At 49.5% G+C, this 26,752-nt stretch overlaps 1 protein-coding gene across 1 annotated transcript in view; it reads left to right on the top strand.

The window, feature by feature from the left end:
- BUB1 (BUB1 mitotic checkpoint serine/threonine kinase) overlaps window positions 1–26,752 on the top strand; it is an 851,273-nt gene that overhangs the window by 68,929 nt on the left and 755,592 nt on the right. Inside the window, exons 6-8 of the mRNA XM_078648762.1 lie at window positions 2,676–2,779; window positions 18,324–18,346; window positions 18,457–18,635. Of these exons, the coding sequence (XP_078504888.1) occupies window positions 2,676–2,779; window positions 18,324–18,346; window positions 18,457–18,635 (306 nt within the window). The remainder of the gene's footprint in view (window positions 1–2,675; window positions 2,780–18,323; window positions 18,347–18,456; window positions 18,636–26,752) is intronic.

Below are 26,752 nucleotides of genomic sequence, written 5' to 3'. Positions count from 1 at the left end.
TTCTCCCCCTAATGGTCTATCGGGTGCACTTGGATCAAGGAAAACTATGGTCGATGTGTGTCAACAGTTGGACCGGACACCCGGAAAATAATATGTACAAACCCTTGATCGTCTGGAGTACCCAATTTTCCAGATTGAGACTCCAGTTGTGTACAAACGCCCCTAGTCTGCCACAAGCCGGCACCTGTTTTAGGGTTACTACTCTTACTAGAACCAGCGCTGGCAATGCCTCAAGACTTCTGTTGGATCTTGTACGCCCAGCTCCTCTTGAGGGGAAGAAGCCTCCAAACCCTGCTTTGTCCTGATTGAAGCCCCTACTGGAGTAATGGCCCCTTGGGGGTGGGTAGGGGGGTGTTGGTGTATGAGCGGCATGGATAAAGCCCCGTTCTCTGCTGGGGAAAAACTTGGTAGCAAAAACTTTCTTTCTAGAAACCTGGGCTTCCAGCGAGGTGAAGGTCGAGACAAACTTTCCAAGTTCTTTTATGAAGGGGTCTCCAAAGAGTCCCCCCTAGTGTCCCAGTACCTGCTTCCGGAAAAGCCAGGCCCCAATTTTAAGTCCACCTTGATAAGGAGGACCTGTAGCGCGCAGTAGAAATGGCACAGTTGGCATTCCCTAAACAAACGATGGCCCTTTGGGCCCAACCAGAAAGCGTGTTGGGTGAAATAAGAGAAACAAGAGCACCTAATTGAATGGCTTCTTCTGCCATGTCTAAAATGTTAGGAGTCCCGCCAGGTCTGGAAGTTTATCTTGGCATAACCAATGCGATTAAGGCATGCTGCACCAGTGTTCTCTAGTGCCTTGAAGGGTGGGTGAGGAGTTTGAAATGGGCTTGTTTGTGTATTGGGAGCCAGTGGAGCTCTTTCAGGTGTGATGGGAGTGTTGCGTGGGAGGTTGAATGCGATTTTGGATGTAGAGTAATGTGAATGATCTGGATAGGTAATGCATAATTTTCAAACGCCATAGAAATTCTAATAGAGTGCACAGCGTAACAGTTGTCACAGATGACAAAGGCAAAATTGACTACACTAAACAACAAACGGTTACATGTTTTGGAGCCTTTTCTGCCTTTAGAATTGGTACCCTTACAGATGGAACTTTTTATCATCAACACATTTATTATACTAGGGAGGTAAGTTGAAACGATTTAAAGTTGTGGTGTTCAGCGGTAGATCGCTTTCTGCTTCCACATTCAGCGAGTTGGTTTAGTTCTCTAGTTCAGTGATACCCAAACTTTTTAGAACCATGGCCTACGTTTTAGAATGACAAACGGTTGCGACCCACCCAATTTTAATGGACATGAGGAGGGCGGGCTCAATTATTATTATTATGATTATTATTATTATTATTATTATTATTATTGTTAATGTAACTTAAGTAGCATATGCTAGTGCATTGCCTGTTACAGACAACACATTTTTCATTGAAATGGCCACTAGCTTTACACACAGTTTTACTGAAAAAAACCTGTATATAACTCAAACGATGGTGTGTCCGAATTCTTTAAATATTTATCGTTTGTGCATCATCCTTTAAAATGCCTTGACTTGATCCTGCTGAAATCTATTTCCAGAACATTTGAGAGTTACAAAAAATGTGCTTCATTTTTGCTTTCCTAACTGCTGAATGCACCCAATATATTTACATGTTGTATATTGCAAAAAACATCCTACTACCTTTCCTTTTACACTCCCTGTCCTCCAGCAAGATTGTCACATAATTTACTTTAAAGACTCCTCTCACGATGTAGACGACAAAAGAAAATTAAACTCCAATCCCATGTTAAAAGAATAAGCAGCAATTGTCTGAAGACATAACCGGATATTTGATCTGTTGTAGAAGCAAGGACAAAAGTGACAAGATAATCACTGATTTTAAAGGCATATTATTTATTGCTCAGACGTTCCCTACCTACCAAAAATTTGCTAGCGACCCACAGTTTGGGAAACACTACTCTAATTCTTTATTAGAACTTTACAAACTTTTCAGATGTATGTTATGGAAACGAGGTGTAAGAACTGTGGGTTGTAACTTGTCATATAACGTGTCTCTGGTTCTAGCAGTGGTTCTCTATGGTAGACCTTGATTGGGCAGATGAACAAATCAAAATGCAGTATTTCTGGTATTGAACACCTGTCCTGATTACGTGCTTTCCCCAGGACCTCACCATGAAGCAGGTCCTAGGTTGTGCATGATCTTCAAGATTAGGGTGGAAAGTCATTTGGTGAAGATTACAAAGCCTGGTTAGGAGAGGAGTCCAAAGTGATCCAGATAGCCATATACATTTCAGAGTCCAGTGCACCGAAACATTTGCTAACCATTGCCACTTTCCATCATGCTTCCATTCTGCCCCTCTCACATACCAGATGAAATGCGCTGCATGTTGGCAAAGTCCTTGCTGCCATACAGATCTGTGCAACCTCAAATGTGAAAACCACACCGTAATTAGTATTATCGGACCAGCTATATGTCACTTGCTCATCATGTTGCCAGTCAAATGGCGATACACATTTGAGAAATGACTAATAACATTAGAGTGACAATATCTGCATGCATGAGAGCTAATACAGCCAGTGTCCAAAGTACATGAAAATTGCACCTTTTCCTGGACACGAAGGAAATATTTGTAAGTTTACTTTTTTTTCCTTTTCATAAACACATTTCTTTCTTTCTGTAGCTGGTGTTGGGGCAGTGCTCCAGAACTCTACTATTGTGAATCAGATGGTTCCACCTGCAGCAGGACTGGGAAATTGTGATGCAGTTTCTTCATCCAAAAGCCAGGTACTTGAGCAATCCCAGTTCAAATGATATAGTGCATGGAGAAGTTTTAGCTATGATTTGCATTGCTAAGAACTCCAAGCCAAGCATCCTATTTTCAGTTGCTGCTAGGGACGTTATTCCTTTCTACCATTTGTGGTTGAATGATCTTCATGATTATGTAATCCCATGCGCTGCAAGTACATCACTGTTAGACGGGGACCCTGAGGGTCGGCCGGATACTGAGGGAGAGATCCCCGAGGGGGACCGTCTCCGGCGATCGTACAGACAAGTTACCTCCCTCCCCACAAATAGGCACCACACCAGGTCGAGTTCAATACTTTATATAAGGTTCGTAAGGCAAGGATATCAGCGATACAGGATATCTCGGACCCGGGGGTCCTCTCACTTCTAGTCTCTGTAGGGAAAGGGGGTAGCGGGACAGTCTTGGTACCGGGTCGGTACAGGTGGTGGTAAGAGGCGAGCTCACAATCCTCGAGCTGGAGAGTCTGCGAGTTGGGCCGCGGCAGCGCCAGCAGGCCACGATGATGGTTTCACGAGGCAGAGGGCCGCGGCAGCGCCAGCAGGCCAAGACGATGGTTTCACGAGGCAGAGGGCCGCGGCAGCGCCAGCAGGCCAAGACGATGGTTTCACGAGGCAGAGGGCCGCGGCAGCGCCAGCAGGCCAAGACGATGGTTTCACGAGGCAGAGGGCCGCGGCAGCGCCAGCAGGCCAAGACGATGGTTTCACGAGGTAGAGGGCCGCGGCAGCGCCAGCAGGCCAAGACGATGGTTTCACGAGGCAGAGGGCCGCGGCAGCGCCAGCAGGCCAGTCACGGATGAGTTCTTCTCGGGTCTCTCGACTCCAGGATACAACTGCCTTCCTGGTCTGGCCCTGTCCCAGTTATAGGTCTGGTCCCCTTTGATGTCCGGACCCTCGCGCCTGGGGGCCGGGAGGTCCGGGATGAGGGAGTCCAGACACCCAGCAGGGGGGTGGAGCCAGCGCCCAGGGCGGCCGGGGGTGATCGACACCTGGCGGAGGAGAGCCGTTGACGATTCCTTCTCCCATTGACTCGCCAAGTGGTCACTCTGCCTCCTGGGGGGAGGTTGGTGCCTCGATGTCGGGGCCGGCCGGGCCCAGGGTTAGGGTCGAGTTGAGGCCACGCGGCCTCGTGCTGCAGGGCCCCAAGATGGCGGCTGGGCCGAGGCCGTGGTGTGGATGGTGACCCGGGCCAGCTGGGTCTGGAGCTGGTGTCTTGTGGTGGAGGGATTGCAGTGTACTTCGGGTGGTCGTCGGGGACTCCGGCTGGGGATGCAGGGAGAGCCAGGGTCCAGGTCCCATTGCGGGGAGGGGGGACAGCCCGACCATGCGGCCTGTCCAACATGCGTCCCCCCCAGCTGAAGGCGGGGAGAGTCAGCCATCTTCCTGGGGACTCTCCTCGCTGAGGCGGAAAAAGCGTGACAGGCCGTCGGCGTTGGCGTGGTCCTGGCCTGGACGATGTTCCACCGTGAAGTCCATCCCCTGCAGGGAGATGGACCAGCGCAACAGCTTCGGGTTCTCCCCCCGCATTTGCATCAGCCATTGCAGGGGCCGGTGATCTGTTTGCACCCGGAAGTGGGTGCCGAAGAGGTATGGCCGGAGCTTCTTGAGTGCCCAGACTACGGCGAAGGCCTCCCTCTCAATGGTGCTCCAGCGCTGTTCTCGGGGCAGTAGGCGTCTGCTGATGAAGGCCACTGGTTGGTCGACCCCTTCGGCGTTGAGTTGGGAGAGGACGGCCCCCACACCATGATCGGAGGCGTCCGTCTGCACAATGAATTCCCGGCTGTAGTCGGGAGCCTGGAGCACGGGGGCCGTGCACATGGCGGCCTTTAGTTTCTCGAAGGCCGATTGGCAGTCCGGGGTCCAGTTGACGGTTTTGGGGCCCTTCTTGGAGGTGAGCTCTGTGAGGGGCCCCACGATGCTGCCATAGTCCTTCACGAACCGCCGGTAGTATCCGGTGAGCCCCAGGAAGGCCCGGACCTCCGTTTGGGTCGTAGGGGGTTGCCAGGCCTGGATGGCAGCAATCTTGAGTTGGAGAGGGGCCACCAGCCCGCTTCCCACTTGGTGTCCCAGGTAGGTCACGGACCCTTGGCCAACCTGGCACTTGCTGGCCTTGATGGTGAGCCCGGCTTGCTGGAGGGCGTGTAGAACCTTCCGCAGGTGGCGGAGGTGGTCGGTCCACTGGTGGCTGTACACAGCAATGTCGTCCAGGTAGGCGGCGCTGAAGTCTTCCAGGCCCGCCAGTACCTGGTTTACCAGCCGTTGGAACGTTGCCGGGGCGTTTTTCATGCCGAAGGGCATTACTTTAAAGTGGTAGTGCCCGTCCGGGGTAGAGAAGGCGGAACGTTCTTGGGCCCTAGGGGTGAGGGCGATCTGCCAGTAGCCCGCTGTTAGGTCGAAGATGCTCAGGTAGCGGGCGGCCCCCATCCGGTCAATTAGCTCATCTGCCCGGGGGATGGGATGAGCGTCGGTCCTGGTAACCGCATTCAGCCCCCGATAGTCCACGCAGAACCGGAGCTCAGGGGCAAAGCCCGGGGCGGCCGCCTTGGGAACCAGGACGACTGGGCTCGCCCAGGGGCTGTCTGAGGGTTCGATCACTCCCAGGGTCAGCATTTTGGACACCTCGGTCTGGATGCAGGCGCGCACCCGGTCGGGTACGCGGTACGCCCGGTGTCGAATAGGAGGGCTGTCCCCGGTGTCCACATCGTGAAGGCACCAGGGGGTGACTCCGGGGGTGAGGGAGAACAGGGAGGCGAACCGCCTCAGGAGCGTTTGGCAGTCTTGGCGTTGCTCCGGGGACAGGGCCTCGGAGAGCTGGACCCCTTTCACTGAGCCATCCTGCTCGAGGGTCCTCAGTAAGTCCGGAAGGGGTTCGGAGTCTTCTTCTGTCCCATTATCGGTAGCCATCAGGAGGCTGAGTTCGGATTGCACAAAATGGGGTTTGAGCCTGTTGGCATGGAGGACCCGTAGGGGGTTCCGGGCAGTCTCCATGTCGATTAAATAGGTGACGGGCCCCTTGCGTTCGATCACCTTGAAGGGCCCGGACCATCTGTCTTGGAGTGCACAGGGTTCAACCGGGGACATCACCCAGACCTGTTGTCCCGGTTCGAACTCAATGGAGGACGCGTGCTGATCGTACCACCTCTTCATGTCCTCCTGACTGGCCTCGAGATTGGCTTTGGCGGTGTCTCGGAACCGCCGGGTCTGGTTGCGGAGAGCCAGGAGATACCTGTAGATGTCCGGGGGAGTTTTCTGGGGAGGCTGCTCCCAACCTTCCTTGACTAGGCTGAGGGGGCCCCGGACGGGGTGCCCGTACAGGAGTTCAAATGGGCTGAAGCCGAGGGATTTCTGCGGGACCTCCCGATAGGCAAACAGGAGGCATGGAAGTAGCACGTCCCACTGGCGTCGAAGGGGTTCTTCTAGGCCCATAATCATTCCCTTGAGGGTGCGGTTGAACCTCTCGACCAGTCCGTTTCCTTGCGGGTGATAGGGGGTCGTGAATTTGTAGGTGACCCCGCATTGTTGCCAGAGGGACTTCATATATCTGGAGATAAAGTTCGTGCCCCTGTCACTGACGACCTCCCGGGGGAACCCCACCCGGGAGAAGATCCCCATCAGAGCTCGGCCCACCACGGGGGCCGTCACAGTCCGAAGAGGGATGGCCTCGGGATAGCGGGTGGCGTGGTCTACTAGGACCAGGATGAACCGGTGTCCCTGGGCTGTTCGAGGGTCGAGGGGCCCCACAATGTCTATTCCCACTCGTTCAAACGGGGTGGTGACGACAGGAAAGGGTTGTAAAGGTGCTTTGATTTTTCGGCCACTTTTTCCGCTGGCCTGGCAGGTGGGGCAGGCCTTGCAGTGGTTGGTGACATCCTTTCGCATTTGGGGCCAGAAAAAATGGGTCACCAGGCGGTCGTAGGTTTTATCCTGTCCCAGGTGTCCGGCAAGGGGGACATCGTGGGCTAAGTTCAGGAGGAAGTCTCGGAAGCGAAGGGGCACCGCCAGCACCCGACTGGCTCCTAGTTCTGCAATTTTCTGCTCGCTGTAGAGCAGGTCTTGGTCCCAGTAGATCCAGTGGGCCCCCGAGGTATCCCCGGTGCTCTGGGCCAGGGCTTGCTGCCGGAGTCCTTCGAGAGAGGGACATGTTTTCTGTTCGGTCCGGAATTGTTCCTGAGTGGGGCCTCCCTCCTGCCGCCATTGTGCCAGGTCAGGGACGTCCCGAAGCTGGTCGGATCCTTCTTCTGTTTGGGTCGAGGGACTGGCTTCTGGGGCGGCCTCCTCTGGGATGAGCGCGGGAGGAGGTTCCGGCCACTCGGGCTCTTCTAGACTGGGGACCGCGCGGGCGGTCATGGACCGGGTCGTGACGCAGACCCATTCGGGGAGGCCGAGCATCCCCAGGTGTTCCCTCCGTTCGACAGCTGCCCAGGGAGAGCTTTCGAGGTCGTTTCCTAGGAGGCAATCCACGGGGGCATCATCGCAGACAGTTACCTTTAACATCCCCGTTACTCCTCCCCACTCGAAGGGGACGCAGGCCATGTGGCATAGGCTTTCGGAATTGTCTGCTGAGCGGACAGGGCAAAGAATGTTCGGCAGGATTTGGTCTGGAGTGACGAGGTGGCGTCGGACCGCCGTTACACTGGCCCCGGTGTCGCGGAGGGCTTCCGCCCGGCGGCCATTAATGTTGACCCATTGACTGTACTTCTGCGTGTTGGCGGGAAGGGGGGCCCGTGGAATCATCTCTCTCTCCCCTAAGCAGACCAGTGCCATGGCGGCGGGTGCCCATTCAGAGGGGTCGGTCTCGTACTCTTCTTGGTCTTCCGGGATTAGTTCTTCCCCTAGGGCGGCCGCTGCGACCTGGCGGGGGGTAGTGTTCGGATTCTTTGGGCAGTTGGGATCACTGGCGTAGTGGCCGGGTCGCTGGCATCTGTGGCACATAACGTTGGCCCGGAAACCGGCCCGGATGGCAGGGCTTCCTCGGCCGACCGGGGTCGAGGGGCTGCTGGGGGGTGACGAGGGGCCGGGGTCTCTCCCCCGACCCTGGCCTCCTCCTCCTCCTCGGGGGCGATGGGGCCCTGGGTACGGTCTGGATGATTCGCTGGGTCCGTTCCGGCCAACTCGGGTGCTTTCCCACCGGTCGGCTTCGGCGGCGAGTTGTCGAGGTTCGGTTAGCTTACTGTCCAAGAGGTGTTGCCGGAGCTCTACGAAGCAGTTGTTCGACAGGTGCTCCCATACGATAAGGTCAAAGAGTTGTTCGTAGGTGGTCACTTTGTTGCCCTTGATCCACCCCTCGAAGGCTCGGCTAAAGAAGTTCACGTACTCCACCCAGGTTGTACCCGGAATCCGTTTGCAGTCGCGGAACCGTTGGCGGTACATCTCAGGTGTGAGCCCGTATCGAGTGAGGAGGGCGGCCTTCATGTGGTCGTAGGATGTCATCAGATGGTCCGGGAGTTGCAGCAGGGCGTCCCGCCCTTCGTTGACAAACCTCCCCCATAATCCGGCTCCCCAGTCGCTTCGGGGAATCCGGTGGGAGGTCATTGCCACCTCATAGGCTTTAAACCACTGCTGTATATCATCGTTCTTGTGGTATTCCCGGATGACATCTTTGGGGATGTGAACCTTGGGCTCGGTAGAGGCAGACAGGGTCGGTCGTTCGGGGAGCCCGAGGTCTTTATTCTGTTTCTGGATCTCCAGTTCTTTGAGATTGCGCTCATGTTCGTACGCTAGTTTCTTTTCCTCTAGCTCTCTCTGTCTTTGCTTCTCTTCTCGCTCCTCTCGGAGCCGTAAGTGTTCCAGAGTTATTTTTTGTTCCGCCAGCTTGAGTTCCCCATCCAAGCGAAGTCGGGCTAGTTCTAACTCGTGGAGTCTGCTTTTTTCTCTTTCTCGGATCTCTTCCAGGGAGAGACCCGTTCTTCTTTCTTCAGTTGGTGCGGGGCTCGTCTCGGTTGTTCGTGTTCGGGGTACGGCCGTACCCGTTTCCGCCCAAGCTTCTAGGGCTCGTTTGAAGTCTTCCTTCGTGCTCAGACCTGTGGTTGGGAGACCAAGTTCTATGCAATATTGCTTCAGTTCTCGGTGGTTGTAGTCTTCCAATTTTTCCATCTGGAATTTCTCCGTTGTTCCGCTCTCTGTTGTCATGGTGGTCGTGTGCCGTGGGTCGAGTGACTTTCTGTACGATTATGCGTAGGTTCGGATCCCGTCGCTGGCCACCAATGTTAGACGGGGACCCTGAGGGTCGGCCGGATACTGAGGGAGAGATCCCCGAGGGGGACCGTCTCCGGCGATCGTACAGACAAGTTACCTCCCTCCCCACAAATAGGCACCACACCAGGTCGAGTTCAATACTTTATATAAGGTTCGTAAGGCAAGGATATCAGCGATACAGGATATCTCGGACCCGGGGGTCCTCTCACTTCTAGTCTCTGTAGGGAAAGGGGGTAGCGGGACAGTCTTGGTACCGGGTCGTTACAGGTGGTGGTAAGAGGCGAGCTCACAATCCTCGAGCTGGAGAGTCTGCGAGTTGGGCCGCGGCAGCGCCAGCAGGCCACGATGATGGTTTCACGAGGCAGAGGGCCGCGGCAGCGCCAGCAGGCCAAGACGATGGTTTCACGAGGCAGAGGGCCGCGGCAGCGCCAGCAGGCCAAGACGATGGTTTCACGAGGCAGAGGGCCGCGGCAGCGCCAGCGGGCCAAGACGATGGTTTCACGAGGCAGAGGGCCGCGGCAGCGCCAGCAGGCCAAGACGATGGTTTCACGAGGTAGAGGGCCGCGGCAGCGCCAGCAGGCCAAGACGATGGTTTCACGAGGCAGAGGGCCGCGGCAGCGCCAGCAGGCCAGTCACGGATGAGTTCTTCTCGGGTCTCTCGACTCCAGGATACAACTGCCTTCCTGGTCTGGCCCTGTCCCAGTTATAGGTCTGGTCCCCTTTGATGTCCGGACCCTCGCGCCTGGGGGCCGGGAGGTCCGGGATGAGGGAGTCCAGACACCCAGCAGGGGGGTGGAGCCAGCGCCCAGGGCGGCCGGGGGTGATCGACACCTGGCGGAGGAGAGCCGTTGACGATTCCTTCTCCCATTGACTCGCCAAGTGGTCACTCTGCCTCCTGGGGGGAGGTTGGTGCCTCGATGTCGGGGCCGGCCGGGCCCAGGGTTAGGGTCGAGTTGAGGCCACGCGGCCTCGTGCTGCAGGGCCCCAAGATGGCGGCTGGGCCGAGGCCGTGGTGTGGATGGTGACCCGGGCCAGCTGGGTCTGGAGCTGGTGTCTTGTGGTGGAGGGATTGCAGTGTACTTCGGGTGGTCGTCGGGGACTCCGGCTGGGGATGCAGGGAGAGCCAGGGTCCAGGTCCCATTGCGGGGAGGGGGGACAGCCCGACCATGCGGCCTGTCCAACAATCACGTCAGTGGGAAACAAAATTGTGTTCCACTTCTGTGCCATAGTAATGCTAAATCCTTGAGATGGAGCCTTTCTTTAGTCCTCTTTTTTATTTCTAAATTTAAATACCTCAAGAGCTCGCTCATATCCGCGTACTGGTCTGGAAACCATAGACAAGATGAAATTGTGTTTTTTTGCCACTGGGTTTTGAATGACGTAGCCATGTCAAGCTTCACTCTTGTTGTCTATTTCATGCGTTTCCGAACCCCTTGTTGAAAGAATCCGGTCATTGTTACCATTTATAATTTGATAAATCCGTAAAACAGTGCACATTACTTGGGTGGGGTGGGGGAAACCTACATTTTTCTTGAGGTCCATATAAACTAGCAATAGAAGCAACCTTCGGTGTCTTTTTAATTTAAGTGTACATTGTAATTTTAAGGTTAGTCGAATTTCCTTTATTAAAGTCTAATACCTCAGATCATCTGGGAAGGCTTCTCTGTCAATATATGAAACTCCAATTAATGATTGCTGAGGAGCACTGTCTCCTTTTTTTAACCAAGTGCTGAAATTTGGCTCAAGGCAGTAATAAAGGACTGGCTAAAACCTGTTACCTGTTATAATGTACCTTCAATTGAAGTAAGTTTGTTTTTAGAATGTTCTGTTCAGCCTTCCTACTTATTGAATAACCACATCATGTTGTTTTTTTAGTTGTCGGTTGAAATAATGTTTATCTCGGTCTAACAGTTTGAGGATTAATTGGTTGTTCCGTCTGATTCGGGAATATTTGTAAATGTCTACAGCACTGTTTCATTCTTACTATGAATCCTTACCCATCAAAAAGTTGGGCATTCTCTTTAGAGGGAAATGGCAAATGAGGTGGGTTGGTCTCAAGTCCAATGGCATATTTTTCCAGGCAATCTTGTGAATGTGAGCTGCTCTACTTTACGTCATCTACAGCTGCTTTGTCATAATTCCTGAAAGATAGAGAGGTGTATTTTATTTTGCTTTAGTGTATCTTACTTATGGTGGCTGTAGGCTACAGACGTGTTCAGTCTTGCCAGGAATAGTTTACATAGTTCATTTAACCTGGGCATGATCAATCATCATCTGTCTTTGACAAATCCAGTAGAATACTTTTCTGTATGCTGAAGTTATGTGGACGAAGATGTCTGCAAGTGACCCCCCATAACTTACTGTTATTGTTTTCCCATCTATATTTTGTGATGAATGTAACATCTGTCAGTCTTCCACTTCCAAGACAGTTAAGGCTATGTAAAGTGCACTTGCTTTACATGGAGATCTGCTTTGGTTGTAGATGAGTTTGTGGACGCCTCTACCACAGCACTTCTAGGCAGACCACAATGGTGATAGAAATCACCTCTTTATCTTGAGTGAGGAGTAACAAGTGGGTGGAAAAAGACAATTGTTATAACTTGGGCTGCCAAAGATGTCAGAAGGATGCCCCCCAGATGAAAGCTCTGTAAAAAGATCTGCCATTGATTGTTTATAGTCCACTAAAATTCAGCAGCAGTCAGCCTTCTGGCAAAGTTATTGATACCGCTATTGACTTCCAGTCTTTAGGATATATGCTCTTCATTGAACTCCCAATCAGAGTTTAACTTTCAGAGAATACCCTATAGCAGACTTCTGATACACCACAGTTAAACCCCTTGCACCTGACTAGTAGCCACCTATTTGGCTTATGCCTTTTTAGATATTCATTCCTTGAACTAAAAATGCCCTATGTTCTGAATCATTCTCCATATCACCTGGAAGAAGACAAAACCAGAAGGGATGTGCAGCTTGCTCTTAACAAGTTACCAGTTGGCGAAGTGTGGCTGCCAATTTATTGGTCGTCTTGCAAAAGATTGTTCTGTCAACTTGCAAGTGGTTTCAATAACCATCTTTAAATTCTGCTGCAATGCCAGAGTCTTCTCTGGGACTCAGTCAGAATCTCCCTGGGGATCCCAGTCAAGACCATCCTAGCTCAATGACTTATAGTTCTTATTCCCTTTTATTCCCAAAAGGTTTTCAGTTCTAGGAAAGCAACCAAGATGAGTAAGAGTGGAGCAAATAACATTTATGTTATCAAAAGTTATTCAAGAACCTTGAGTGTTTACCCTTCCTGTAAGTTTCATCGACATCTAATGGATGAACATCCTTACAACAAAACACATCTACTGTGCTGGACTGTCCTGCAGACACATTGAGGACAAATGCTTTCTGACTGCATTGAAAAGGATAGGCAAACATACTACCATGCCCATTTTGTGGAAAGGGTGCTTTTTGATTGTTAAGGCATTGTTTTCTGCATCTGATATTATGGATGAAGACCAAAACTATAAAGTGGTAAACAGCATACGTAAATGCTCTATGACCAGAAAGGGCTTACACTGGTCCCAACAGCTATGCAGAGAATGCAGGCCTTCTTGTAAATAATCTACTATATCTCTGGACTAGGTGGTTAAGTGTCATTTGGTAAGAAAACAAATGCCACAATAGCCACCACTGTGAAACTATACAGTGCAATAGTGATCGCAGCTGAAGATGACTGACAAATATTGAAAGAAATGGCACCCTAACTAAAACGCGTCTCTACTGACAAGTAAGAAGCAAAGACAATGCTCAGAGGTGACTTCACAAACAAAACCAATTGCCTACACACAAACGCATTCCCTCCAGCATCTTTTTGACGTATTCTCAGAATAATTCAGTGGTTCGTAACATTTACGTTCCAGACCACCATAGTACTAATAGGTAAGCAAAAGCTAAACATAGCTGAAACTAAGCTACACTACACTAGAAACATGAAACGATACGGAGATCTCACAGATCTTTCCAACGCAAGCCCTGAAAAGCATTCTCCTAGCTCGAGCATCCAAAATTTTCAGCACAATATTTAACTTATAGGTCGAGTCTAATTAAGCACCTGAGTAGTTCAAAACTGTTCAGGTCAAGCCGTACTCTACTCCCTACACCCTCTTCTCAAGCACCATAGTCCAGAGGTATAGTTCTTAAGCCATTAAGTGCTCTTCCCTATCCAGGTAGAATTTCAACTGATAGGTAGTGTTTGTTCAATGTTAAAATGTCTGACATAAACAGGAAAAAGATTGCTATAATTCTGATCCTCCGGGGCCTTTCTGTGGCAGTTGATGCAGAAAAATCTAACTCTTTCAGCTAAACAAATTAACTTTGGAATAGATTACCCGTTTACCTCGCATGTCCTGTATTCCATAGATTGAAAATAATGCTCCTGGTTCTTTATTTCTCAGACATACCAAATCCTCTCTCTAGCCCCACAAGGTTTGTTATGTCACTACTAATTGCGCTGCTCTGCTACTATGGACCCTTGCTGTTGCCATGCCTGTGTCTCACCATTTCCAGACGAGCAAAACCCTTCCAGTAATTCATCAAGCTTATTTTAGACTGTTGCACGTAGGGATTTTGCTATTGTATAGGTTTAGTTTAAAGGAACATTCTGTCCTGGCTTGCTAGGGGTGGCCCAAACCCCCAAACCAACAGTTAAAAAAAAAAACTGGTGTATTAGTGGACCCTGACTTATATATTTTTTTGTCAACCGATTTTATTCATTACCTTCAGATGCAAGTACATCATTATCAAATTATACACGGCACATAGGATTAAAGTATTGAACACCTAGGACATATGTTCTGCCATAATCGCAATAAGTTCAGTCTCCTCGATGCCCTCCCTGCCCTCTACAGTCTTGGAGCTAACGGTCCAGCCAAGCATGCTAGGATGATGCGACCTCCCACACCAGTTAGGTCGGATCATCCTAGCATGCTTGGCTGGACGGTCAGCTGCTCCAATCTTGTCCATAGATCAGTGTACCCAGACAGTCCACGAGTTAACTGAAAAACAACCCCCTCCCCTCCCACCTCCCTCCTCAAGTCCTACCTCTCCCCCCTCCCCGTCAGACATGTCGCTCTACCCTATACCCCATGATGTCCCACCGCATTCACTCCTGCAGTCCAATCAGAATCATCATGTCAGAAAGAAAGCATCCACTTGGGGGGATGCTCTTCTTACCAGTCGCCCTATGTAGCATCCACACCCCCTGTTCACCACAGGCGATGTTCCAAGTCATGGGCGCGGGCCCCCCTTTTTAGAGAATCGCTCATCTTCGTCAGTCGGGCTCTTGAGCAAGTCCACCATCGCTACCCATGCCCTAGCCACCACCAACGCCTTGTCATTATTGGTTCTCTGAGTCAGTTGTAGTCTGAAAATCCCCTCACAGTCAGCCCACTTTATAAATTGCCTCAACCAACGCGAGGCACTAGGTGCAGTGACCGCCTTCCAGTGGCTAGTAATCTCTCTTTTGGCTAGGACTAGCCCCAAGTCCATAAATTTACTGGTGACCTTATTACGGGTGGTGTGTTGCGATTCCTGCAGATGCAGGAGAGTGACTCCTTCACTCCAAGGGAGATTCCTTCAAGTGTCTTGGAGTTCTGCAAGCCTAGTGAAGAACCTGTTTGGAGCACGTACACAGATGTTGAAGAAGACCAGCAGGACGAGACAGGAGCAGCTGGAATCTTCCCTGGTACAGTTTTTGTTTATAAAGCGAAGTCCAGAGTTTCCAGTCAGTTGAAGTGAATTATGATCTGAATCTTGTCTCACAACGAATCTAGGGACCCACCCACAGGTAATCCCTTAAGTACCTTTGGGAAAGGGTTGGGACGATTCAGGGGTCCCTCCCAAAAGAAGGGCTGGACAGTGGGGAGGTTACGCCTGTGTCCTTTGTCCAGTTTTGAGCGAGAGCAGGAGCCAAGCGCTCCCTGAACGGGTATGAACTGGATTATGCAAGGAGCGAACAAAGTGTGCCCTTCAAGCAGTTTCCGTGGCGGTGGCAAGCACCCCCACCCTGCACCAATACACTAAACCCGGTCTTGGAGGTGGTCACACCTCCCTTTGACCAGGATATCTATTGTTCTGCCTTCCCCTGCTCGAGCTTGGCTCAGCAGCAGGAGGGCAGAAACTTGTCTATGGTTGGCATCAGCCCTAGCTTGCTGTCTCGTTCTGGAAGACTGGTACCAGTAGCACTGAGGGCCTCCTGGAGAACCTTTACAGTGCATGGAATCATACCTTTCACACTTTCTACAGTGTGGGAGTATTATTCCAACATCTTTGATACCAAACATTACAGGGTTTGTTACAGGCAGTTTATAGTTGGTCATCGCGTAATGACGCGTAACCACTCTGTCATAAAGGCTGATGCTCTTACAACACGGGAGGATGTCAGTTGTAGGGGTCCCCCTCTCATGCAGGAGCTCCCTCACACTTAGGACCCAGCACCCTGCCTTCAGGATTGAAAGCCCTGCCTTGGGGTGACTTATAGGTTTTAAGTGTAGTGACCTCAGATATAGGAAAACCTATATCTGTCGTGAGTGGTGCTAGCACCAGCTTATGCAGGCTGCAATGGCAGGCATATATTCACAATTTGAGTGGTCTCTCATAGGTGGCATAATACATGCTTCAGCCCATGAGACCCCTGGTGTACCTATGCCCTGGGTACCGTGGTACCATATATTAGGGATTTACAAGGTGTAAGGCTGGGCTATCTGCGGGCCGGAAAAGCAGGCGAGGAGGCCGTATGTAGTGTGCTATGCTGTAGGTTTATTTATACAATGAACCAGAACCAATGTCCCAACAAAAGAAAGGAAAGCAAGGAGAGGTCCGGGTTCGCAGTCCGCTCCGGGTCTTGGGTGCAGTCCTGGGACGGGGACTCTCCGACGACAGCTCCGATGCAGAGGAGATCCACGGAGGGCAGTAAGAGAAAGAAACAAAAAGGACCGTTAGTCTTCTCCTTATGCTCCAATGCTAAACCGAACACCGACACCCGGTCGTGAGGGGGCGGGAAGAGAAAAGAGGCCGTGAGGAAAGGAGGGCGGAGGGAGGTCGGAACACAAGGACGGGGTTGTAGAAAGGGTGTCGGGAAGGGAGGTGCGATAACGGGGACAAGGGGGCCACTACAAACAGTGCGAGTGCTATACAAAATATGATACAGTGCAAAGGACGTGCTGCTAAAGAGAAGGGTGTATTTACAGGGCGTTACTAGGACTCCTAAGGAGTTGGGGAAAGGAAGGTTGAAGACACTCACCCGGTCCGCCGTAACTCTCCAAGTGAGTTACGGCCGCTCTTCAGCCACCTCCTGTGGGCTCCACCACTCTTCGGTCCACACCTCTTCGTCACACGTCTGCTCTCCTACTCCAGCTCCGGTCCGAATCTCCTGCCACAAAACTCCGACGGGGTGTTCTGCTCGGATCCCGCTTTTATCTTGTGCTGCCTCTGCCTCCAGGGCGAGACTTCCGGGGTCGGCGGGATATACTTCCTCTGGTCCCGTGGTTCTGGTTGGTCCCTGGGGAAGAAAGAAGGGCGGAGCCCCGTGTGTTATGGCCGGGTTGCCGAGTTCTGTCCTCGCCCCATGACAGGGCGTGCGCTGTTGTAGTCCCGGTGGCGGAGAAGATTGAGGTAGGTGCGGGGAAGTACAGCCCTCCTGGGGGGGCCGTGGGGGCGCCACCTCACACAAGGGTACCCCAGTAGCCAATCTGGAGTGTACTCAAGTAATCACTATGTCCAAATTTGAAAGGAAACTCAGAGACTGGGGTCCTGATTAGCAGGATCCCAGTCAGATTAGTCAGAAAAAAAATTACAGCACCAGGCAGAAAGTGGGGGTAATCATCAAGAAGGATCCTACCTTCCTACAGCCATTATGCTGATCACCCTCCTGACGTTACAGCAAATCTATCTATGGCTTTGTTCAACTCATTACCTCTGCAGACATCCACCCAACCGCAAAATGCTTGTGAAACTGGCTGAATCACCTAAGATGTGAAAACACAAACATATTGCCTCAAAAGACTGTGAAATAGAGATGCCCCAAAATGAGGTTCACTTCCAGCTGTATTTTATTTAGTCTACTGTAATGACAAGAATGAAGGCACTTAGTTACATTACCTACATCTATGAAGCGACTTGCCCATGAAAAACTGCACAAAATCTCCACTGAATTCTGGAACCTAGAATGCCTATTCGCAGCTTCATCAAGTCAAAGAAATCGAGGAGAAATAGTTTATTTTTTATCTTAAACTGCCTAATCTCCATAGCAAAATATCTGGACTAGTGCTTACTGACCATATAGCACAGCAACCCCCTGCATTCAATACTTATCCTTCCAGCTAATGCCCAAGACACACATCCTTAAAACTGTTCAGATCCTGCTCTCTCCACAGTGCGAGCGAGCATCATGAAATTCCTGTGTCTGGCAACGTTTCCATTGACTTAAAGACCTTCTACTTCAAAATAAATGAAGAGAAACAAAATTTCAACCCAGCAGATCTTTACTACTTCGAGACCACTAATTCAATATCCCCTGGGCAATGAAATTGTCTTTATTTCACCGCCTGAAATTACCCAAAGACCACCAGTAACTTGAACAGAGCTACCTTCCTTCTACTAGACATCTTTATTTTGATAAGTATGCCCATCAACTTCCTACCAAGCATGAGAGACCTCTGAATTCAGGGACCCATCATGTATTGGGTCTCATCCTTCCTCACTGACATTTCAATTAATCACTCTTCTTCCTTTTGCATTGGCTACTTTGGCCCCTGATGCCCCAGGTTTTCACTATTGCACATCATCTTTTCAACTGTTTCCTCTGCACTCATGTGGACTTCATGAAACCCTTTACCCGTACATGTTAAATTTACTGTACAGAGCAACCACGAGTAGTTGTGGCATACAGTATTCAGTATGTATTTATTCAGCATCTTTGGAAGGGCAAAGAGTGGGATGCGGGGGTTAACAGTCTTCTGTGAGAATGAAGTACATGTAAAGTAACTAATGCTACCACTGGCATTTTGATTACACATCCATGGGACTTTCAGGGCTGAAGGTGGGGGATAAAAAGGCAGTGGCGAAAAGAAACATGGAATCAGTGGTGAGCGATTCTGTAGGGAGGATACAGTGAACACATGAAATAACTCTTGTCTAAATAGATTTTTATGACCATTATCCTCAAGATTAGCAAATGCACCGGTGAAGACACTAAGAATGTTGAATGTTTTAGGCATTGGTGAGGATTTGCTAGCTTATCTAATTATTTTAATGAATGTTTTATTTTTCCCCCACTCCTTTCCAACAGAATTCAGAGCCAGTTGTTGTCATGTAAGTATGACTCCAGTGTACTGTTTCTGCTCAGAATACTTGTCTTTATTTTGGACACCGGTCTGTTCCTTTTCTCATCCAGAACCTTCTTAATTTTTCATTTGCTACAGGCGCACATACATTTCCAAGTCTGCATGCAATCCAACTGCACCAAGTGTTGAAACAAACCAAGAGCCAATGTACTGCAAAGCCAAACTCTTCATTGGAGATGCCGAACTTCAGTTTGAGGAACTGCGAGCCCTTGTTTATCAGAAGAAAGTTGCGCAAAGGAAAAAGCTGGAGCAGTGGGGTACTGACCATTATATAACTATTTAAGCATATTGTATGCATGTTGAAACGAAATGAGCTTGCATCAAATGCAGAGCGTAGGTCAATTTCCAATAAGCTTGCTAGACGTACAGGTGGGAAACCATGCATGACTGACCAAATCTAAACTTTTTATGGTTTGTGTTCTATTTAGTACGTATGTGAAGTATGTGTGTGTATGACCTACTGGGCAGTTATCGTTCAGTCAGCGTTTCCATAGGAAATGTGTTTTTGTGTTGCTAATAACATTGGTACAGTTTGACGAATCTCCACAAAACTTTCCCAAAAAGTGCTCCTTTTGACCTAGCTCGTGCATGGAAAGTTTTTGGGCGATCCGTCAAGTGGGGAAAAGAAAAAAAACTGTCCCAAAACGCAAAACCTCAGTGCATTATCTAAACCTTTCTAGGCAGGACTACAACAAAAAATGCTCCAAATTTGGTGGAAAGCTAGATCTTGGTATGCAGATTGGACTGTTTGTGATTTGGTATAAATGTGTTCATTAATTAAAAAAAATTAAGCTTAAAAGAAAACTTGCATGTCTGGACAGTGTTGTTCGAGGGACTCTCGTGTGAGTCTGTTAGACCCAATTTAAAAAAGAGCGTTCTAATGGACTCAGGGGCCTTTATTTTCCTCTGTCCATCTCGCTTCTGCTGGAGTCAGACTCCAGCAGGAGCGAGTGATCCGATTGGTTGCCTGCAACATGACAAAAATGTTGCTGGCAGCCATTGCAAGCTTCGGGGGACTTAGTCTCATGTCCTGATCTTGTGTAAAAATAGAAAAAAAAACTGGCTATAGATGGATCTAGATGGATAGTAGGGCTATTTTTCTGCGATCCCGCAGGACTTCTGCAGGATCGCTGCAAAAGAAAGGCTGCCACAATTAGAGTATGTGTGTGTATATAATGTGTGTGTTTGTGTGTGTATATATTAGTGTGTGTGTGTGTGTGTGTGTGTGTGTGTGTGTGTGAGTAGGGGGTGAACCTCCTGCCCAGTGCATAGCAACTACCTGTTTCGCTATTAACAACCCTATGTCAACCAGGCGCCGTATATCTTTACGTATCTTCTTAGAGAAGCCCAGGAGGGCCAGTAAGGGTTCTGGGGTCAGGGGTTCTACGGGGGCACGAGTTATAGTTAACGGAGATAACTACAACAGCTTATGTTCTGCGGTTTTGTGTATGTAAAATCTTAACCTAACTATAATGTCCACGTAACATTTGTTTTATTTTTGTGTGAATTTCAGGGTTTTTTAATAATATGAATTGTACTACGATTTGACCCATAAGTTTACTTTACCAATATACATTTTCACAAGTTTATAAATGCATTTTATTCAACCGCTCATTCTTATTTTAAAACTAAAATCTTCAAAATGAAGGTAAGGTATCTTATGTATTCTTTCGTTAAATGCAATCTTTTTTTATTTTATTATTAATTTCATGGATCCGCGTATGTCCTTGGGCGAATAATAGGTCTGCTGGCTATATAGCACACATCCAATACTAAAACAACACATTTAATACAAACCTATGCTATTACAATTTGTGCATGTGTGAGTGGCTGTGGGTGGTTATGTGAATAGTTTTGTGGGTCTGAGTGGGTGTGTTGAAGAGAGTGGGTCTGTGAGTGAGTAGGTCTGTGAGACGAGGTGTGTGGATCTGTGCCTGGGTGTATGTTTTTTTTTTTTCTTTTTCTTTCAAAATGGGGTCTGGATCTGCTGCCTGTCCACCCAAATCCATGAGGATCCAAGTGGATCTCTGGATCATTGCAAGCTCAACAAAATGTTTTTAGACAATTTCCTGTCAGTGAGGGATCCCTCACAGACTCCTCAGTCGGTGTCGTGGGGTCATGGTACCTCTACCCTCACCCCTGCTATCGCTTTTACATTTTATCTCCTCCCCCCCACCCCCCCACCCCGGAACCATGTCCTGATGCACCAAATGGTGGCTCCAAATTTCCTCTCCGGTTGCGGCCAGCTAATCATGTCATTGCTGTTGGATTGTGGATCTGCTTCTCTAGATAAACATACATAGTTTTACTTCAATAACTCCAAAACTACTGAACAGATTTTCACTAAATTACAAAAAGCACTCTTTGTTGACCAAGATCTATCTTTCTGCCAGATTTGGTGTAATTGCAGTCAGTGGTTCAGGTTGTAGTCTAAGCTAAAATCCCTATGAGAAATTGCATGGGGAAATCACTTTTTGGACCCCCTTTTTTTTCAACCCCTGCATAACAGATCACCCTGACACTTTCCATCCAACAGCTAAAGTGACTGGCAAACTAGTTTTGAAAATTTGTAAAATGGCGCCAAAGTTATTAGGAAAATGAAAAATGCTTTTTCTATGGAAACTAGATCCCAGCTACAACTACCAACTTTCCACTGCCAGTAGGTAATATCTTTGTGTCCATTTCCATCTCCATCCCCCTATCTTCCCGACACGGGAATTCCTCTATTTTTGGCTTTGTAATATCTTTGAACCGTTTGTTAGATTTCGTCAAAACTTTGCAGACCTATTCCTTTTTCTACATTGGCAGATGATGCAAAGTTTTGTTGTGATTTGTTAAGGGGGCAAAGATCAGAGTGGGTACCAAACACCTTTTTTTTCCACCAATGACTTTTCCATAAATGTTTTATTCTGATGTAGCGTCAAGACAGATTTTCTTAAAAATTGACGGAAATATCGATTATCCTGTAGAAAGGATCTTTTTTGTTCCTAGAATTTAAATGAGTTAAGTAGTTGGTTATAAGGCGGAAAAACATAGTTATCTAATCAGTAGATTTGTAGAGCGTTACTTGTCACTCGTGAGGGTATCCAGGCTCTAGCAGGGTCCAGTTGATTAGCTGAGTAGCCAGGTCCTCAGGGACTTTCGGAACTCTGGAAGGGTGGGGGAGGTCAGTAAATGAAAGGGTAGCTTGTGCCATGTCTTCGCTGCTAAGTAATAGGAGCAACATCCACATCTGCTATGTTAGATGTTGGGGGTGAGGGTTAGAGAAAGATATGCGGAGGGGTCTGGGGTATGCTAATTGAAGTTCAGGCTGTGGTTCAAGTAAGCTGGCCCGCAGTTGAGTAGGTTCTTGTAAGCATGGGTCAGGAGCTTGAACTGGCGTCTTTTCTGTACAGGGAGCCAGTGGAGTTCTGGGAGGTAGGGGGTGATGTGGGTTAATTTAGGGAGATCCATGATAAGTCTGGCTGCAGCGTAGTGTATGGTTTGTAGTCGGAGGTGAGCTGCGATCCCTGTGTAGAGAACATAGCCATAGTCCAGTTGGCTGGAGATAAGGCAGGGGTGTGTGAATATCTACTTGTCCATGGGCAGGTTGCTTCCTAAATCTACTTGTCCTGTAACAAAATCCACTTGTCCCTTTGCTGCCATAATTTGTCGCCGCACTACATGGCTCCAATCTCATTATAGAAGAGCTCTGATCGAGCCTCTCTGGTTACGCCAGGGCTCATATCATAGTAGTGTTTGAATACTTTTAACCCCCTTATGTTGCCACGTTTCTGTAGAACTACTTACTGGGACTTAAGGTAGTGGTAAGCAATAGTTCCAATAGAATGCACTTTTAAGTCTGTGCAAACCTACTAACATGTATGTTTTTTAAGAGTTTTCAACAACTCTTCTCTAATCTTTTACAATGCTGAGACATGTTGTGGATTTACTCCTGACAATGGCAGATGTAAACCTTCCAGAGTTGGGGGAAGAAAGTGGTTGGAGGGAAAGTGAACTTGCAAACACTCAGATTTTCGCATGAACAAATGTACACATTTTCTCAGGCAAAAATGCAGTTCACAAATACTTTCTAGGAGTACTATTTCTTGTCCTACTTCTGTACATTCTTGGAAATTCACCAAAGCCATATAGCTGCACTTAATGCAAAGAAATATACCATGGGTGCCCTTTTGAGACTTTCTTTAATAATTGGGTCCCTAATTGGGTCTGGCGTTGGCCATGACCTTTTGCGTTTATTAAAATTCTCGCTCTTTATCGGTTGACTTCATTATGAGTGACGGCATTCTGCTGTTTCACAAGAAGCATATCTGCACACAAAGTAGTTTTGTTCAGTGCCAGTAACTACTGTGGCAGTGTGTGCTTTTTGAGACCAAAAACAATTTTTGCTTTTGCCAATGTTGGTTATAATTGTGAGGGCCCGGTGGTTCCCACACCAATAAGATTTTACAAAACCATGCCAAAACAATTCACACATTGACAAAACTAAAAAAGCTTACACCAATTTCAGAACTACTGGCTTTGCCAATGCTTGTTTATTTGTTTCCCATAATCTTATTGAAATTGGTTACACTGATTTTCCACTATGAATATTTTTGGGAAACACTATCCAGCATCAACACATGTTATTAAATGATGCTGCAAAGAAATGGTACCTGAAATGTTATAGTAGTTTAGCAACAAAAAAAATCCTGTTCATTTTTTATGAACATTTTATTTTGAAAGCAAAGAATAGTCAGTCTTGCTTTCAAGCTCCTGCAAATATTTGCAGCAAATCAGAGAGCATTCTGGGAGCATTATACATAGCCTCATATTACTAAACTTTGAAAACATGTCCACACATTTTTATACTGGAACCACTGTAAGTAGTGCAGTCAGAGCTTACAACATTTACATAGAGCACAAGATGCACCAAAGTAGTACAAAAGATACTGTTATTCTAGGAAGCTGGAGTTTGGGGAGGCATGGGTGTGTAGTACAGCGTTTCAGATGCAAGTTTTAGAGACCCTTGTCCTCGGGTTCACCTCGTGCCCTCATACATTATTTTTATTTTTTTGTCTTTATTTGGAGATCTTCGCAAATTGAAGAGGTCATTATTTAGTAATTTCCAATATGGAACATGGAATCAAATGTAGGAGAGACAGAAGGGCGAGGGCTGGATTGCAGTTGTTTTATTGTACTTTTCTTTTATTTTTTTTCACTGCGGATCAAATTATTGCATATCCCGAAGTGTCATGATAAAAGGATCCTTATGGCCTATGGGTCCCAAACATGTCTGAAACCTAGCTTAATCTAAAAGTAACTTTTGCAGTGCTTTAATCTTAAATGTGGGCAGTTATGCCTGGTCTAATTGGCAGGCATTCTTCGTGCCTCTGCTTGCTAAATTTGACAAAGTCTAAATATTTGCTGCGTTTCTTTACCAATGCACAGCTCGCCATATCCGCTTCAACACTGCTCCATGCCGTTTCAAAACTACCAACTCTGTGGATGTCTTGCAGACGTCATCTTTCCCCTACAGTGGCCTGACATACCATCTTGGAAGTGAGCTGCTTCTGACTTGCTTCCATATGAACCGTTCGGTTCTGGGTTCACAGTACACTTTACTGATTCCTGTTTATTTCTGTCTCAAGTGATTCCAAATCAAACTATCAACAGTGGAGTCTCCTAAAGAAATTCCTGTTCATTGTCAGACCTTGGTAGTAAATGGGCCTGGCCAGCACAATACGCGTCCTATGTTACCTTATTGGTTTGCTAAAAAAGGGGCCCACAGGCTTGTAAATTGGGGCAGTTTTAAATTTGTACAGGCACGATGTATAGGTGTTTTGCAAAGCATGAGAGGCTCCATTTATTTGTGCTTGCTGCTGGCGATGTTTGTGATCATGTTCGAGAAATCAGCAAACGTGCTAGACCTTAAAACAGGCCCTCCACCTGCAAAAAAAAAAAACCGACCCCTTCTGGTAGTGCCCCAGTGCCCCATCTCACCTTGGTCCTGGTTAATGTCTGAAGAGTTTTCATACATTATCGCACCTAAAGCGGCATCAGAAAACACACACTGGGGGAAAACCATTCAAGTACGCACCTCGCACACTCCTCGTGAGTGCGACCAGGCTGCCCTTGTTCCCTCTAGTGCCGCCGCTGCCCGCAGCCGGGACCCTGCCTGCTGTGACCCTGTGACCCGCTGATTGTGCTCCTGCCCCGCCTGCGCCGCGCTGTTGTTGAGTTCCATTGTCTCTCCTTTGTGCTTTCTGCTCCTGGTAAGGGTGTACCTCTGTGACCCCGTCGTTGTATCCCCTGGTGTACTGTCAGCCCCCTGTTTTATTCTGTGTATCCCCGTTCTGTTAATATTGTAGTTTGTAGTATAGTATTATTGTTCCCCTGTGTTTTCGGCGCCCCCGGCCCCTGCCGCGCTCCCCGCCCCTCACCTCTGCTGCCCTCCCCATTCGCCGCCCTGCTCCCCGCCTCCCAGCTGCCCCTCCCTCGCTCCGCCCCCCCACTCTCCACATATGGCAGAGTGGCCTACGCGCAGCGTTGACGCGCAGCGGGCGCGCCGATTGTGCGCCGAAGGTAAGCCCGTCTTCGCCCGTCCGCGCCTGGACCGCGCCCAGTGCCAGGACCCCTGGCCCCCACCGACGGAAGCCGACCCGACGGACCTACGACGCCACCGAACTCAACGCTCTCAACACCGGCCGAATCCCGGGATGCTACCGAGCAACACCGAGACGCACCCACGGACCCTTCAGCTGCCACTCCTGCAAGTTCACCTACAACCGGAACCGGACCCACGCTACACCAGCATCCACCAAGCTGAACTCCAGCACCACCCACCTGAAGTGCATCCTGCTCAACACCCGCTCCGTCCACAGACATGCCGTCGAGCTCTGGAACCTGCTCGACACCACAGCCCCAGACGTCGCCTTCCTCACGGAAACCTGGATGAACGCCTCCTCAGCGCCCGACATCGCCATCGCCATCCCGGACGGCTACAAGATCATCCGGAGGGACCGCATCAACCAGACCGGAGGAGGCATCGCCATCATCCACAGGAACACCATCCGCATCACGACTAACACCGACGACACCCTCGCACCCGCCGAACACCTGCACTTCCAGATCCACGTCAACCCCAAGACCACCCTCAGAGGCACCCTCATCTACAGACCCCCGGGACCACGCACACAATTCAGCGAAGACATCGCCGACTTCATCAGCCCGCACGCCCTCCCCTCCGCTGACTACATCCTCCTCAGGGACCTCAACTTCCACCTGGAGAACAACAACGACCACAACACCACCACCCTGCTGGACAACCTTGCCAACCTCGGACTCAAGCAGCTGGTCAACACCCCCACCCACTACGCTGGACACACGCTCGACCCGGTCTTCTCTTCCAGCAAGGACATCGCCTTCAGCCACGCCACGGGACTCCATTGGACGGACCACAGCTGCGTCCACTTCAGCTTCAGAAGGACCACGTTCCACCATCACCAGCTACAGGTTCCCCGCAGAAGCTGGAACAAGATCACCACAGACCAGCTCGCTACTGCCCTGAGCAAGCACCCCCCCACCAGCACAACGAACCCCAGCCAAGCGGCCACCAACCTCACGAAATGGATCAGCAACTGCGCAGACGACCTCGCCCCTCTGAAGACCCCGCCCAGCAGACCCAGCAGCAAGAAAGCCCCATGGTTTAACGACGAACTCAAGAGCTCCAAGAAGAACTGCAGAGCACTCGAGAAAACCTGGCGCAGAAACCCAACACCAGACAACATGACTGCCCTCAAGCTCGCCACCCGAAAACACCACCAACTGATCCACACCACCAAGAGAACCGCATTCAAGGAACGACTTGACAACAACGCACACAACAGCAAGGAACTCTTCAACATCGTGAAAGAGCTCTCCAACCCCAACGCCGGAAACAACGACATCACCCCTTCGCAAGACCTCTGCAACTCCCTCGCCTCCTACTTCCACAACAAGATCGCGGACATACACAACAGCTTCAGCACTCAACCGACGCACGCCACGACCGAACCACCGCCCCCCACAACCATCCTCCGCGCCTGGACCCCGATCAGCACCGAAGACACCGTCCACACGATGAACTCCATCCACTCCGGTTCTTCGACAGACCCCTGCCCTCACCACGTCTTCAACAAGGCCGACGCTGTCATGGCACCCCACCTACGGGACATCATCAACACCTCCTTCGACACCGCGACCTTCCCGGAGAGCTGGAAGCACGCCGAACTCAGCGCTCTACTCAAGAAACCATCAGCCGACCCCACCGACCTCAAGAACTACCGCCCCATCTCGCTGCTCCCGTTTCCGGCAAAAGTCATCGAGAACACCGTCAACAAGCAGCTGGCCGCCT

Source organism: Lissotriton helveticus, chromosome 6 (genome assembly GCF_964261635.1).
Source record: "Lissotriton helveticus chromosome 6, aLisHel1.1, whole genome shotgun sequence".
Classification (NCBI taxonomy): domain Eukaryota; kingdom Metazoa; phylum Chordata; class Amphibia; order Caudata; family Salamandridae; genus Lissotriton; species Lissotriton helveticus.
The sequence above is the reverse complement of the archived record's forward strand: the minus strand, read 5'-3'. Positions and strand labels throughout refer to the sequence as shown.